Source organism: Culicoides brevitarsis, chromosome 1 (assembly GCF_036172545.1).
Source record: "Culicoides brevitarsis isolate CSIRO-B50_1 chromosome 1, AGI_CSIRO_Cbre_v1, whole genome shotgun sequence".
NCBI lineage: Eukaryota > Metazoa > Arthropoda > Insecta > Diptera > Ceratopogonidae > Culicoides > Culicoides brevitarsis.
The window spans coordinates 5,049,266-5,063,728 of NC_087085.1; the positions used below are offsets into that span (position 1 = coordinate 5,049,266).

The 14,463-nt window shown below is 24.4% G+C and overlaps 2 protein-coding genes across 3 annotated transcripts; one reads left to right on the forward strand and one right to left on the reverse strand.

The window, feature by feature from the left end:
- The first annotated feature begins 575 nt into the window (after positions 1-575).
- Positions 576-4,688, forward strand: LOC134836419 (nicotinamidase). 2 transcript variants are annotated; one of them, XM_063851636.1, is made up of 9 exons: positions 576-615; positions 786-928; positions 1,105-1,291; positions 1,358-1,462; positions 2,516-2,718; positions 2,774-2,834; positions 2,887-3,055; positions 3,119-3,261; positions 4,603-4,688. In XM_063851636.1, exons 2-9 carry the CDS (start codon positions 855-857, stop codon positions 4,624-4,626), a joined length of 966 nt encoding a protein of 321 aa, XP_063707706.1. In that variant the 5' UTR covers positions 576-615; positions 786-854; the 3' UTR covers positions 4,627-4,688. The 2 variants fall into 2 exon arrangements, with proteins under 2 accessions (XP_063707706.1, XP_063707698.1); XM_063851628.1 differs by lacking the exon at positions 4,603-4,688 and having other exon boundaries at positions 3,119-3,830.
- LOC134837634 (esterase B1-like) lies at positions 4,680-7,291 on the reverse strand. The gene is made up of 3 exons (XM_063853020.1): positions 6,473-7,291; positions 6,059-6,409; positions 4,680-5,211 (listed from the first exon to the last, which is right to left on the reverse strand). Exons 1-3 carry the CDS (start codon positions 7,289-7,291, stop codon positions 4,771-4,773), a joined length of 1,611 nt encoding a protein of 536 aa, XP_063709090.1. The 3' UTR covers positions 4,680-4,770.
- Between the last annotated feature and the right edge of the window lie 7,172 nt (positions 7,292-14,463).

The window sequence follows — 14,463 nt, forward strand, 5'->3', positions numbered from 1 at the left end:
TTTTATTAAAAGGAATTTGACGACTCATTGACTTCTACTTAAAAAAATATTTCTGTATAATACATGCATATATTATTACTCATTCAAAGTAACAAAGGGCATAACAAATTTTTTATTTAACTCAAATCTATTAATTTTTTCTATTACTTTTCAAACAATTTTTGTCAAAAAAAGTTCATTGAACTCCAAAAATTTACATGCCTTGAAAAAAATAAAGAAACAGGAGTCATTAATCAAAATTTGACTGTCTTTAGAAATTTCGCGGTTCTTTTTTGTCAAACATTTAATAACATTAGGGGTGAACAGAAATTTAATTCTAAACTTTTAATGACCTTGAACTACTGCATTTCTTATCAGTTTGTGCAGTTTCGCTAATATTTGTTAATTTTTATCGATACTTGATGATTAGTCAACGAATGATAAATATTTGTAAAAAATTTTTAATGGTATTTGTTAAGTGCATGTGTTTGTATGGGTTTCTGTCTATACAACTACAAACATACGTTGAATAGAAATTTGTTTGCGTTAAAAAAAAAATCATCGAGTGTCGTCATCGTCGTAGCATAACAGTTTGTACAAGCAAAGCGAGCAGACTACAAGACAGAAGCAGGCAGTGTTAGAACCTTTTACTTTTATATTATAGTTTTTTTCCTCTTTCGCATTGTTAAATCACCATTGTTTATCGCGTTGTTATAGAAATGTTATTTCAATAAAAATAACTGACGTTTCTTTCGCGCGTTCACGAACTTTTTTTTCGCTGTATTTGTTTGTTATTATCATTGTAGGTGAGGCGGTGTTTAATGTTGCGTTGCTGTTGCAGTCCCTTTTCATGTGAGCACACAAATCAATTCTAAATGGATAATACGGTAGTTGAAATTTCTACATTTTCCGAGATGGATGCATGTTTTACTGCATTCGACAAAGATGGGTAAGCAATTATGTAATAAATCATTTTTTTCCTCATTTTTCACGAGCAATTAAAATAATAATAACGATAATAATTTAAAAAAAATAAAAAATCGTAGAAAAGTTTTTCCATAAAGCAGCAACAGCACGAATTATGAATGAAATAGTAAAAAGTTAAAAATTTGTTTTTTTTTTCAGCGACGATCGTCTTTCGCTTGCGGAGTTCTCGTTAATCTGTCGTGCCTTATTCCGCAATGACAAGGGGCAGATTTATGCCGTTGCTCCCGAAAGGCTCGAGCAAATGTTTGCTGTTTTCGACAAAAATGAGGATGGTTATATTGATCGTGACGAGTTTCAATTTTGTTGGAATAACTGGATTAAAACCGTAAATATCGATATTTATTTAAAAATTATTTAAATTTTGTTAATTTTTTGGATTTTTTTTTTGTAGATTGTGAGACCTGTTAGCGCTTTTTTGGTTGTCGACGTGCAAAATGATTTTATCAGTGGTTCGTTGAATATCAGTAATTGTAGTGCACAACAAAATGGATATGAGGTAAGTGATTTATTTTCATTTTTTTTTAAATTCAAAGTTTTAAAATAATTTTTAAAAATAATTAAATTTTTTGAAGAATATTTGCTCTTTAATTTAATTAACTTTTAAAAATTAATTTAATTCATTTTTTATTTATTTTTCATATTTTTTTTAATAATTTTATTATTATTAAATTTTACTTTTTCAATTTTAAAAAAAAAATTTTTTTTTAGAATTTTTCAAACACTTTATTCTAAAAATTTTTTATATAATTATTTTTAAATAAAAAAAATTGATTAAAAATAAATTTAATTGATTAATTCATTTTAAATAATGTTTTTAATGAATTTTTAATATTCAAATATTTTTTTAATAATTATATTTTTTTTTAATTTTTGAATTTCAACAAAAAAAATTAAAATATATTTTAATTTAATTAATTAAATTAAATAAAATTAAATTTAAATTATTTTCGATTATTTTTAAATACTGACATCAAAATAAATTTTTTTAAATAAAAAAAAAATTAAATTTATTAAAAAATAATAATTTTTAAAAATATTTTAAATAGTTGCTAAAAAATTGTATTAAAAAAATTATTTTAATTCATTAAAAAATTTATATATTTTTTTATATTAATTAATCAAAAACTTAAATCAAAATTAAAATAATTTTAAAAAGTTTATATTAATACTTTTTTTTAATTTAATATTCTTTAAATCAAATTTTTTCTGATTTATTAAAATATTTATTTAATTTTTTTTATATTATTAAATCAGAAAATAAAATTAATAGGTACATAAAAAATTTTATATTAAATTAAACTTAATATTTTTTTTTTACTTCAATATAAATTAAATTTATTAATTATTTAAAAATTTTATTCAATTATTTAAACTACAAAATTAAAAAAAAAATATTTTTTTTATTTTAATTGATTTAATTTTAAAATTTTTATTTTTAAAATTTTAAAAAATTATTCAAAATTTTTAAAAACTATTTAAATTTTTTTTTTTAATTTTTATAATTTTTTTTTCTTTAAAAATAATTTTTTAACATAATTTTCTTTCACAGGTCGTTGAACCAATCAATAAATTACTCGACACTGTGGTTTTTGATGCTGTCTTTTATTCGCTCGATTGGCATCCAAGCGATCATGTATCCTTTATTGATAACATCAAGCAACGTTCGATACATCCGACATCTCCCGTGACGGCAGATAATGCACAAGTTTACGATACTGTAATATTTTCCGGGCCTCCGCCGATGAAACAAAGGTAACATTAAATTTCTCAAGAATTTTTTTTTTCATTTATTTTTTTTTATGTTCAGATTATGGCCTCGACATTGCGTTCAAGACTCATGGGGATCTGAGTTGCACAAGGATTTGAAGGTAATAAAAATTATTTTTAGAAAATTTTAATTTTAAAGATTTTTTTTTGTAGATTGTTGAAAATGGCGTGAAAATCTACAAAGGCACGAATCCAGAAGTCGATTCATATTCCGTATTTTGGGACAACAAGAAGTTGAGTGACACGCAGTTGATTGTTCAATTACGAGCAAAGGGCGTTACTGATGTCTATACTTGCGGCCTTGCATATGATGTTTGTGTTGGTAAGAATTTTTTTTCATTAATTCTTAAAAAAATTAAATTTTAATGAATTTCGTTAAAAAAAGGCGCAACAACGTTGGATTCCCTCGCATCCGGTTACCGTACCTGCTTAATTGAGGATGCATGTCGCGGCGTTGACTTGGTCGATATCGACAAAACGCGTCAGGCAATTATCGATGATCATGGCGTCATTATTGACTCGAGCGAGGTAAAAGCGATGGTCGAAGGGCGTGACCGAAGGCCCGAATTGGGATTCAAATTAGCGCTGGAGTTGAAACAAAATGAAGCTGAAATGACAAAACGACGAGATCGTCGTCAAATTTAAGACGCTAAAATGAAAAAAAAGATTGCTTGCCTTTTATGAGTAAAAAAAATACTTCTTTTATCGAAGTCGTTCCTGTTATGAGACATTTTTCTAGAATTTAAACCCGATATATAGGAATATTTTTTTAGAAAAATATATTTAGTGATAGGAATTTTGATGCTTCTTATCGAAAAAAAAATCATCTCTCATAACTTTAGGTAGCTTTCTTGTCTATAAATGGATGTATGGGGTAGACAAAAATATATCAAAAATCAATCGGTCATATTTTTTAATTTTTTTACATTTAAAAAAAATAATTTTTTGCTTTGGAAGTTTTGGTCTGTAGTCGAAAATAATCGTGCAGGGATTTTTTGAAAAAAAAAAATTTTTTTTTTTAAATTATTTTAATTAAAATTTATACCTTAATTCAATGAATAAATTTAGATAAAATTTAGAAAAAAATATAATAAATTTTTTAGGGCCAGAAATTAATAAATTTTCTTAAAAAAAGACTTTTTGACATAATAACAAGTATTTTGGATTTTTTTTAATTATTTAATTAAATTAAATGAATTATTTAATTCAATTTAAATTCAATGAAATTGATTATTTTATCAAACAAAAATAAATTAAAATAATTATTTTAAAACCTAAAACTAATATTTTACTAAATATTTTAAATACATTAATTTTAGGATGAAAAATAATTATTTTGATTTATTTTTCTTGATTAAATAATTAATTTCATTGAATTTAAATAAAATAAAATAATTTATTTAAATTAATAAAATAATTAAAAAATTGCCAAAAGACACAATTAATGGTCTTTTTTGAGAAAATATATTAATTTTTGGTTCTAAAAAATATATTTTATTTTTTTCTGAATTTTTTGCAAATTTGTTCATTGAATTTAAGTATAAATTTTAATTAAAATATTTTTTTTTAAAAAATTAAAAAATTTTTTTTTAAATAATTAATAATTTTTTTTTTTAAAAAAATCCCTGCAAAAAAAAAAAAAAAATTTTTTAATGTAAAAAAATTAAAAAATATGACCGATTGATTTCTGACAACTTTTTGTCTACCCCATACATCTATAAACTTATTGCATGACCTTGGGTAGAAATTAAAAAAAAAAAATATTAAAAACATTCCGTAGCTTGAAAACTTTAGAATTTAGTTGTCTCCAATCAAACTTTTTTTGGTGTATCCAATTTCTCTTCATTATGTTTCAACTACAATTCCAAGTTCGATGCCTCTTTGCACGTGTGATGTGAGTCTCTATCTCTCTTCAAATATCTTGCTTATACATTTGCGAATCTCTATAATGAAAACTGTTAATGTGTATTCAAATAATAATAAAATCCTGTTTATTTAGTATAAATTGCATTTCCTGCAAAGTTGTTTAATATTGACTCAATCTCTCTCGTATAGTCTAGACCACTCGTGAAGTTTGCTCAAATTTACCAAAGGCTCCATTTTCCAATTCTCGGAAATATTAATTTCGAAATGTTGCGTTTTGTCTGTTATGGGATGCCAATTTTCCATATTTGGTTGTCCTATTTTGACAAAGTTCACAAAGGCAGTGAGGAATTTTTGCCATTGGAGATATAAATCGTCGCCGGAGTGAAATCGTCGGGCAATTTTCGTTTTGTACAGCAAGGGAATGTCTTCGCCATGTGCGGTTCCCGGATTATTTGGAATGTTGAACAAAGCACGAGCAGATTGATAGTATGCCGGAACATCCGTTGATGGCGGTAAATTTAGGCGATAAAGGAACGTTTTGTTACCGCAACGAGGTTGGCGATAAGAAATTGTTTGGAATATTGGGTAGTTGGTTAGTTTGTCAGCCATGTACTGTAAAAATTAAAAAAAAATATGAAATTTATAAAAAATTAAAAATAATTTAAAATTTTTAATGATACAAACTGAAAAACAAAAAGGAAACTATTTTAATTTTTTTTTAATAAAAATTAAATTTAAAAAAAAAATAGTAGAAAATTGAAAAAAAAAAATATTTTAAAAATTGTTTAAATGAAAATAATTCAAATGAAGTAAAAATTAAAAAAAAAATCAATTAAAAAAAAATTGAAAAAAAAATTCACAAAATTTCAGTTTCAGACTTGTTTCAGATTTTTTTAATTTAAAATGTTTCAAAATATTTTTTATAAATTTTTTTTTTAATTTCTTCTAACGTACAAGAATTTTCAATTTTATTTCAGTTTAATTTAATTTTAATTTTTTTTTTAAATTCATTTGAATTGAAAATTTGTTTTGACTTTTAAAATGTGTGTTTCAAAATATTTAAAATACAAAAAAATCAATAAAAAAATACTTGAAAAATTTTTAAAAACTTCCAGTTCAAAATAAAAAATTATTTGACTTCTTTGGATTTCTTTCAACTATTTTTAATATTTCAAATTTTTTTATAGAAATTTTTTTCAACTTTTTTTTGACGTGTAAAAATTTTTAAATTTGTTTTTCGATTTAATTTAATTTTAATTTAGTTTTAATTTAATTTTAATTTAACTTTTATTTAATTTTAATTTAATTTTAATTTAATTTTAATTTAATTTTAATTTAATTTTAATTTAATTTTAATTTAATTTTAATTTTATTTAATTTAATTTTTTAATTTATTTTTTTTTTAATTTTTTCTTCAATCTTATAATATTTTTAGAAAAAAAAAATTAATAAAACTTACCATATTATATTCCTTCTCCATATCTTTAGTTATAGATTTGTCTTCAAAATAAAGTTTTTTCATAATTCGACCTTTTTCTCTTTTTAGCTCTTCTGAAAGATTTAATTGCAATTCTAATGGCAATAAAAGCGAAGGATCTTGATCAACTTTAGCTAAATTTTCATCCGATGGATTACAAACGTAATAAAAAACTCCTTCCATACTTCCAGCTCCAATTATCAAGTTTATATCTTTACTCCAAGCATTTTCAGCTAAATCTTTAATTGATTCAGGAAGAAAACAGTTTCCATTATTGTATCTTTCGACTCTCGGAAGAAATGGAGATAAAAGTATCGGACCAAAAAATTTATCCTAAAACGAAATTTTATCAAAAAAAAAAAAAAAAAAAAAAAATTAAAATTTTTTAAAAATTACCTCAAAATCAACAATATCCAAGGTAAGTTTCAATAATTCTTCAGGATTTGTTTCACAAATTTTCTTAAAAATCATTTCTTCACTTGAACTTTCATTTAAGCCCAATTTCATCACTAAACGATCCATGTACTTGTCAAAATCCTCAGGAACTGAAGCCCATGGAGAAAATGCTGATCCTGACATCATAATAGCTCGATTGAACAAACCTTCAGACATTGGCGAAATCATATGAAATTCAACGGAAGCTGCTCCTGCACTTTCTCCGCATAAAGTTATGTTACTCGAATCTCCTCCAAAATGATGAATGTTCTCTTTGATCCATTTCAATGCGAGATTTTGATCTTTTAAACCTGCATTTCCCGGAATGCCCAAAGTTGGGTCTTTAAAACTTAAAAAACCGAAGATATTCACTCGATAATTGATGGAAATCATGATAATTTCGTTTTCTATCAAATAATCAGGACCATAGAGAAATGTCGAGTTACTTCCGTTGATGAAAGCTCCTCCATGGATATGAACAAAAACAGGAAATAAACTTTTTGTGTCGACTTTTGGTACAAAAATGTTCATTCCAAGAGTTTCAAGACTTCCTTCACAGGGATTTTCTCGAAATGGATCGATATTGAAAGGAGATTCGCCTTCTTGAGTGACATCGAGAATTTCAGTCCATGGTTCGATTGGTTCAGGATCTTTGAAAATTGATTCTTTGTTAAATTTTTTGCTGAAAGGAACGTTGAAAAATGCAAAATATTCCTTTTCAGTATCAGTTGTTTTCAAAACGCCCCGAATTGGACCGGAATTCGTGGTTATGACACTCATTTTGTTGAAGATCAACAACTGACTGAAATAAAACATCAAAAAAATTCGGTTGATAAGATATGAGAGTCTCTCACAAGTTTAATCTCTTGTTTGTGGTATCCCATCATGTCAGATAACGAACAAGTAGCCAGTCGCTTTCATGTGTTGTGTCAGAGATGGAGGAACAGGTTTTGTATTTTTTTCGAGTTCATAAAAAAATAAAAAAAAATTAAAAAAAAAAAAAAAATTAAAATAAAAATTAAAAAAAAAAGAAAAAAAAATTTAAAAAAAAAAAAATATTTAAAAAAAAATAATTAAAAGCAGAAAAAAATATTTAATAAAAATTTAAAAAAAAATTAAATTTAATAAATAAAAATAATTGAAAATTTTAAATTTATTATTTTTTTAATTAAATTTAATTTTTATTTTTTTTAGAGTAATAATCAATTTAATAATAAAATTTAATTAAATAATTATTAAAAATATTTTAATATTTTTTAATAAAAGTAAATTTAATTTAAAGAAAAAGTAAATAAGTAAAAAAAAATAATAAAATAATTATTAAAAAATAAAAAAAATAATTTGTTTAAAAAAAATTAAAAAAAATAATAAGTTATAAGAACAAAATTATAAAAAAATAAATTAAATTTTAATTTAATTATTTTTTAAAATTTTTATTAATTAAAAAAATTAAATTTATTTTAAATAAATAAAATTTTATTTTAAATAAATTATTCATTTATTTTTTAAAATTTATTTAAAAAATTAATTTAATTTATTTAAAAAATAATTAGTTTCAATAATTTATTTATTTATTTTTTTTTTAATTTTTTATTAAATATTTTTAAAAAATAAATTTTAAAAAATAGGTAAAAAATTAAAACAAGTCAAAAAAAAATTAATAATTTTTTTTAACTTACCATCAAAACTTTTAATTTTTTCACAATTTCTCGTTCCTTTTTAGTTTGATGACACAAACGGAAAAAAATGCACGTACGATGAAATAAATCCCAACAGTTCTGCCTTCTAATCTCATCAAATAAACGCTTCTCCAAGCATTGTTTACAACTCGGAAGAATTACGAGAAAAGTAGAAATGAAAGGACAAAAACCGCTTTAGTTCATTTTTTGTCTCTCGTACCTCGTGTTCGTTGTTGTATAAATAATGAAATGAAGGATTTATGTTGACATGGATAAGTGACTTTTATATACAACATGCTCAGGCGACACACATGCACACTATTATTCAAAATAGATTTTACTTCACGACGACGACGACGAGTTTCCTTTTGGATTCCCATAGGAACCAACAATTATGCCATTTTAAACTTTCTACGAGACGAGATTACGTTTTTCTCTGTGCGTCCTGTCTCTCTCTCCGCATGGCGATGACTATGCAAAATAATAATATCACATCGGATGCAACATATTTCAAATCTCAAATAGCAGAGCAGCAGTAACAACAACAACAAACCAACCAACCAATGCCCTATGGGCGAAAAAAGGGTGAAATTAACCCCTTAAGATGTCAAATTGACCCCTTAAGAGGTAAATTTGACCCCTTAAGAGATAATTTGACCCCTTAAGAGGTAAATTTGACCCCTTAAGAGGATAATTTGACCCCTTAAGAGGTCAATTTACCCCTTATGTGATAAATTGAACTCTTAAGGGGTCAAATTATCCTCTTAAGGGGTCAAATTTTCCTCTTAAGGGGTCAAATTATCTTTTAAGGGGTCAATTTAACCCTTTTTTCGCCCACAGGGCAAGTCTCCAGAATGCGATACTGGACACAAAATGTTAGATATCACGCGCGTTTCGAAGGAGGAATATATAGAAAAATTATAACTGTTCCGGGGAAAGAGTATCAAAACGGATGTCTACACACCGCCGTATGCAAAATGCGAAAATGCACAAAAAAAAATCCATCCGCACAAACACAGAGATAAGCATTTGCCGGGTGCAAGCGAACAGAATGGAATAACAAAGCAAAACACGACAACTATTCATTATATCAAATAGTTCAGTGATATGTTGGGAATAAATCGCCACGGAGAAGGGAGAAACTCTCTTGATGGCGGGCAAGTTCGTGGCGGTAAATGCAATGTGTTGCAACATCAGCAGACAATATAATTTTTGTGTTTTTGCACACTCAACTCGCTCGTCGCATTGAGCAAAAAAATACGGGAGAGATGCAGGAGATACAAGACGAACACAGAGAGATAGATTATCTTCGCATATAACGACACGTATTTGATATTTAATTATGGTTTTCTAACTTTTCGAAAAAATTGTGAGCCACATGTGTGGCTATCAAGCACGAGAAGTTGTATGGTTGTTGGCACGGGAATTGATAAATGCGAAAATGACCTCATGTAACTTTTTTTTTCTCGTCTGGAGTGATTTTTTATATCGAATTTTTTCAAAGCAAATTTTTAATGGTTAATTTTTAGGTTAAAAAATATTATATTTTTTAATTTGAATTAGCGAAAAAGCGATTTTCAAATTTTTTATTACGAATTATTAAATTTTAAATTTTTAAGTAAAACTTTTGAAATTAAGAAAAAATTTTTTAAAAATAATTTTAAAAAATTGAATTTGCAAAGAAGCGATTTTCAAATTTTTAACGGAAATTTTTTGAATTGATATTTTTCAAAAATTTTTAAAAATTATCAAATTTTTAGTTTAATTTTTAAAATAAATTTGTAAAAAATTAAAAAAAAAAATAAGAATTTTTAAAAAATCTTGAATTTGCAAAGAAGCGATTTTCAAATTTTTAACGGAAATTTTTTGAATTGATATTTTTAAAAATTTTTAAAAATTATCAAATTTTTAGTTTAAATGTAAAATAAAATGTAAGAAATTTTAAAAAATAATTTAAAAAAAATTGAATTTGCGAAGAAGCGATTTTCATTTTTTTTAACGGAAATTTGTTGAATTTACATTTTTCAAAAATTTTTACAAATCAATAAATTTTTAGTTTTTGTAAAATTTTTGAAATTGGGATGTAAAAAATTTTTAAAAATAATTCTAAATTTTAATTTAAAAATTCTTGAAATTTATTTACTTGGAAAAATTTTTAATTAAATTATTTCAACTAATTTTTTTTTTATTTAGGGAAAAATCAAACAGTTTGTCATTGCAACGTCGACTTTTCAGAGTAATTAGTATTAATTATGGTATAGAATTTACTGCATCTCCAACATTTATCTCTTTCGGAAAATAACATACCCACATTTTATATTAATAAACTTTTCCGAGAAACATCATCATTATCTTCGAGCGAATCAGATTATGCTAAGAGAAAAGATTTTCTGCATTTTATGAAATATGTAACCATAACATTAATAATAATAATAATGGTATGCAAGATTCCAATCACGTTCCATTTACGCTTCTGATTATTCTTTGTGTGTTATATTTGCAGAGACACACAAATGCTGTCGTCACCTTACTTGGGGGAGTTTGGGTTTTGTAAGGGAAATGTTCGTTCCTTGACTTGTTGCATAAACACAGAAGTAAGTTGCCTCACGTAACTTCTGCAAATATCTAATACAAGCTTAAATTCCATCTGAAATGCAGTGCTAATTGATAAGTTTTGTTGCATTGTATAACACATGCGAATTTATAATATGCATAATTGATTTCGACAATTGTGTTTCGGCGAACGGAGAAAGAACGGAGTGCTATCATCATCAACGAATCGCTGCTTCCGAATAATAATTCCAAGTATGCGTTGTTTAATTTAATTAAAGACGAGGAAGAACAATTGTCGGCGTGTCATGTGCGAAGCAAAATTAATTTATGCATTTACGAATTCGGAGACAATTGAAGTCGAAGACGAAGGTGAAAAGTGCGGTTGTTTGTGGTTTGCCCAATTAGATAACAATTGTACGCTTCATGATAAAAATCTGACATTTTCGCCCATAAATTATGCACAAAAGCATATTCGAGTCCATTATTATTGAGCAGAAATAAAATAATAATTTCAAAAAGATCCAATAACTTGTCCCCCTCATTTTTTCCATATCGACAGTCGTACGGGCTAAACAAACAATAAACTTTTTCTTCTTCTTCGGTATTTTATTCAGAACTACTTAAAAATTATTTTCATTTTGGTGTATCTACAGTTATGGTGCATTAGTTTAAGTCCAGCCAACTATAATAATAATAATGCTTCTTCTTCGTCTACTTTCGTCGTCGATGTCGTTCCTTCTTTCTCTCAAATAGTTTTGTGTTGTCGCTTCATAGATGGAAAAAAAACTTTTTCATATATAGAAGAAGAAAGATTGCCACTCAGATCATAATGTTGCGTTTATCAGGATTTGAAAATTCTCAGTTTTTAAGTTTTTGTAATGAAAGAAGATCGAAAATTTGCTTTAATGTTAGATTTATGTTTATAGAACAAAAAAAGTACGGACTGACAAAAATCTAAGAGATTTTTTATTTGTTAAGAAATTTTAAACTAAAGCTAACGAAATTTTTAACTTGAGAAATTTCGCTTTAGAAAAATTGGCCTAACTTTCAGTTTTAACACAAATTTTTAGTTAGATTTTTGCACAGAGTTTAAGTAGAGTCTAAATAACAAATTTGCAAAGTTACAGCTTTGTATTAATTCTTAAACTAAAAATCTGAGGTTATTTTATTTTGTTATTAAATTTTCGAATTTTGCTCCTTCAGAAACATTGGCCTAACTTTCAGTTTTAACACAAATTTTTAGTTAGATTTTTGCACAGAGTTTAAGTAGAGTCTAAATAACAAATTTGCAAAGTTACAGCTTTTTATGAATTCTTAAACTGAAAATCTGATAACCTTTTTAAAGTCTAAAATTATAATTTTTCGAAATTTTTCATTTTATTCATTTTTTCAAAAAATAAGGTTTCAGAAAATCTCAATATTTTTAATTTTAGTTTTAAACAATATTCAAATTTTGTGACAGAAGATCATTGTTCAATGTACTCAGCTCACTTGCAGGACAATTTCAATTCTTTTCTGTATAGTTTCTGAATCTTCATAAAAAAATATGAGAAAAAAAAACTTATTGAAGAAAAACTTTGCTCTATTGAAAAAAAAAGACAAAAAACTTTTTCCTGTTCTCCCTCAATGGTCTCTGTATGCAGCAACATAACATCCAACTTTATCAAATACCAATAATATTTGAATTGGAAAATAAATAAAGGAGAAGAAAAAAAGCCATATGGAAATTTATATTATTACGGGACGAGAGAGACAAGAGAAACTCAGGACGACTGACAATACATTCAATTGATTTATTACAAATGCACTTTATTCTAATTTTTTTTCTTGCTCTTTCAAAATATATATTTTTATTGATAACTTTTTTTTTCTTATGATGCATAAAGTGCTCGGTGTTTATTGTTGTGCATTTCAAAAGCTAAAAAGAAAAATAGAAATATAGATAAACACACACACACTTCACATTTGATATGGTCAATTTCTAAGGATTCACATGAAGAATGAAAAAAGGATTCTGCTAAAGTGAATATTTTACCCATAAGTGGCACAATTGCCTGTAGTAGTTGTATTTGTGCTATTATTACATTTTGAACTGCAATAAATCTCTTTATGTCGTTTCAACTGATAAAGATGAGAAGAATGCACATTAAAATGTCTGTTTTATTGTCATTTCAGTTCAATTGTGCTATTGCGAACATAGGGATTGATGTAAGTAGATGTCTTTTAATGTTGTTCCAATTCATTTTTTTATAATTCATATTTATAAAAAAAATTCAATGGAATTGTCCTGAAATAAAAGGTAAGTAAAAATATTATTTTAATAAAATAAATATTTAATTATTTTAAAAGTATTTTAAATTTAATAAATTAATGTTTTAATATTAATATTTAACTAATATTCAATTGTTTAATAAATAATTAATTAATTATTATTTAAAAATATTTTAGTAAAATTTTTTTTTAAAAAATTATTATAAATTTTAATAAATTAATTTATTATTAAATTTTAATTAAAATTTATTAAAAAATATTTTATTTAATAAATTTAATGAAAAAAAAAATTAAACTTTATTTTACAAATTAGTATTGATTTTTAATATTTAATTAATTAATTATTTTAAAAAATTAAATTAAAATAATAATAATTTAATTAAATATTAAAAACAAATTTCATTGTACCTAAATTATTAAAAAAATATTAATATTTTAATTAATTAATTTTTTTTAGCATCCAAAAATTATTAAGTAAATTTTTTAAAATATTAATATTTTTTTTATTTTTTTAATATATTTTAATTTCATAATTTTGATTATTTTAATTTTTTCTTGAATGGATAGTAAGTTGAAAAAAATATAATTATAATTATTAAACTAAAAAAATAATTTATTTATTAAATTAAATTATAAATTAATTATTTAAAATTTTAAATTAAAAATTATTAAAAAATTTTAATATTTATTTAATAATAATTTTAATTAATATTATATTTTTAATATTTATTATCAAATTAAATTTAAAAAAAAATAATAAATATATTTTAATAAATTAATTTATAAATTTTTTTATTTACAAAAAAAAAAAACATTTAAATAAAATTTTGAATCTATACCAATTTATTCAAAACAAGCATAATTTAAAAAAAAAAAATAAATTAAATAAATATATGAAATAAAAAATTTCATTATTTGAACTAAAATTAAAAAAAAAACAACAAATTGCATTCTTAATTCCAAAACTGTTAAAGCAACTAAAAACTTTAAAGTCTTTTTTGTTAAATCCAACAAAACATTTTAAAACACTTTTCTTCTTCAAAATCCAGCTGTTCATACTTTTTTCCCTTTAATTCGACCCGAATCGCACGCCAATAAATCATTTTTCCGTATAAGTGTTTTTCGTTAAAAGTTGCTTCAAAGGTTCTCCCAGCGGTAAAGTAAATTTTTTAAAAAATACAAAAAAAAACAAAATTGCGTGTAATGCATAAGGATAAAATAAAAAAAGTAACAACGAATAAAAAAGCTTGTATCATAAACCATTAAAAGGGATCTTCGTCTAAGGTCAAATGTTGCTTCACACAGTTCATCTGAAAAAAAAGAAGGAAGAAAAATGCGAGGTGTTACTAAAAAATTTATCGGAGAGAATCAAATTTTTACACATTCCTTTATTTTTTTCTTGGAAATTATTATCAAACATATGCCGCACGTCTCCTTCCGCCAACATCC

Excerpts from the sequence above, each read along its gene's own strand:
- LOC134836419 (XM_063851628.1), top strand. The coding sequence starts at position 855 with ATGGATAATACGGTAGTTGAAATTTCTACATTTTCCGAGATGGATGCA. Across the intron at positions 1,463-2,515 it reads CACAACAAAATGGATATGAG|GTCGTTGAACCAATCAATAA; the intron begins GTAAGTGATTTA and ends TTTCTTTCACAG. Across the intron at positions 2,835-2,886 it reads AGTTGCACAAGGATTTGAAG|ATTGTTGAAAATGGCGTGAA; the intron begins GTAATAAAAATT and ends TTTTTTTTGTAG.
- LOC134837634 (XM_063853020.1), bottom strand. The coding sequence starts at position 7,291 with ATGAGTGTCATAACCACGAATTCCGGTCCAATTCGGGGCGTTTTGAAA. Across the intron at positions 6,410-6,472 it reads TGGATATTGTTGATTTTGAG|GATAAATTTTTTGGTCCGAT; the intron begins GTAATTTTTAAA and ends ATTTCGTTTTAG. Across the intron at positions 5,212-6,058 it reads TGGAGAAGGAATATAATATG|TACATGGCTGACAAACTAAC; the intron begins GTAAGTTTTATT and ends TAATTTTTACAG.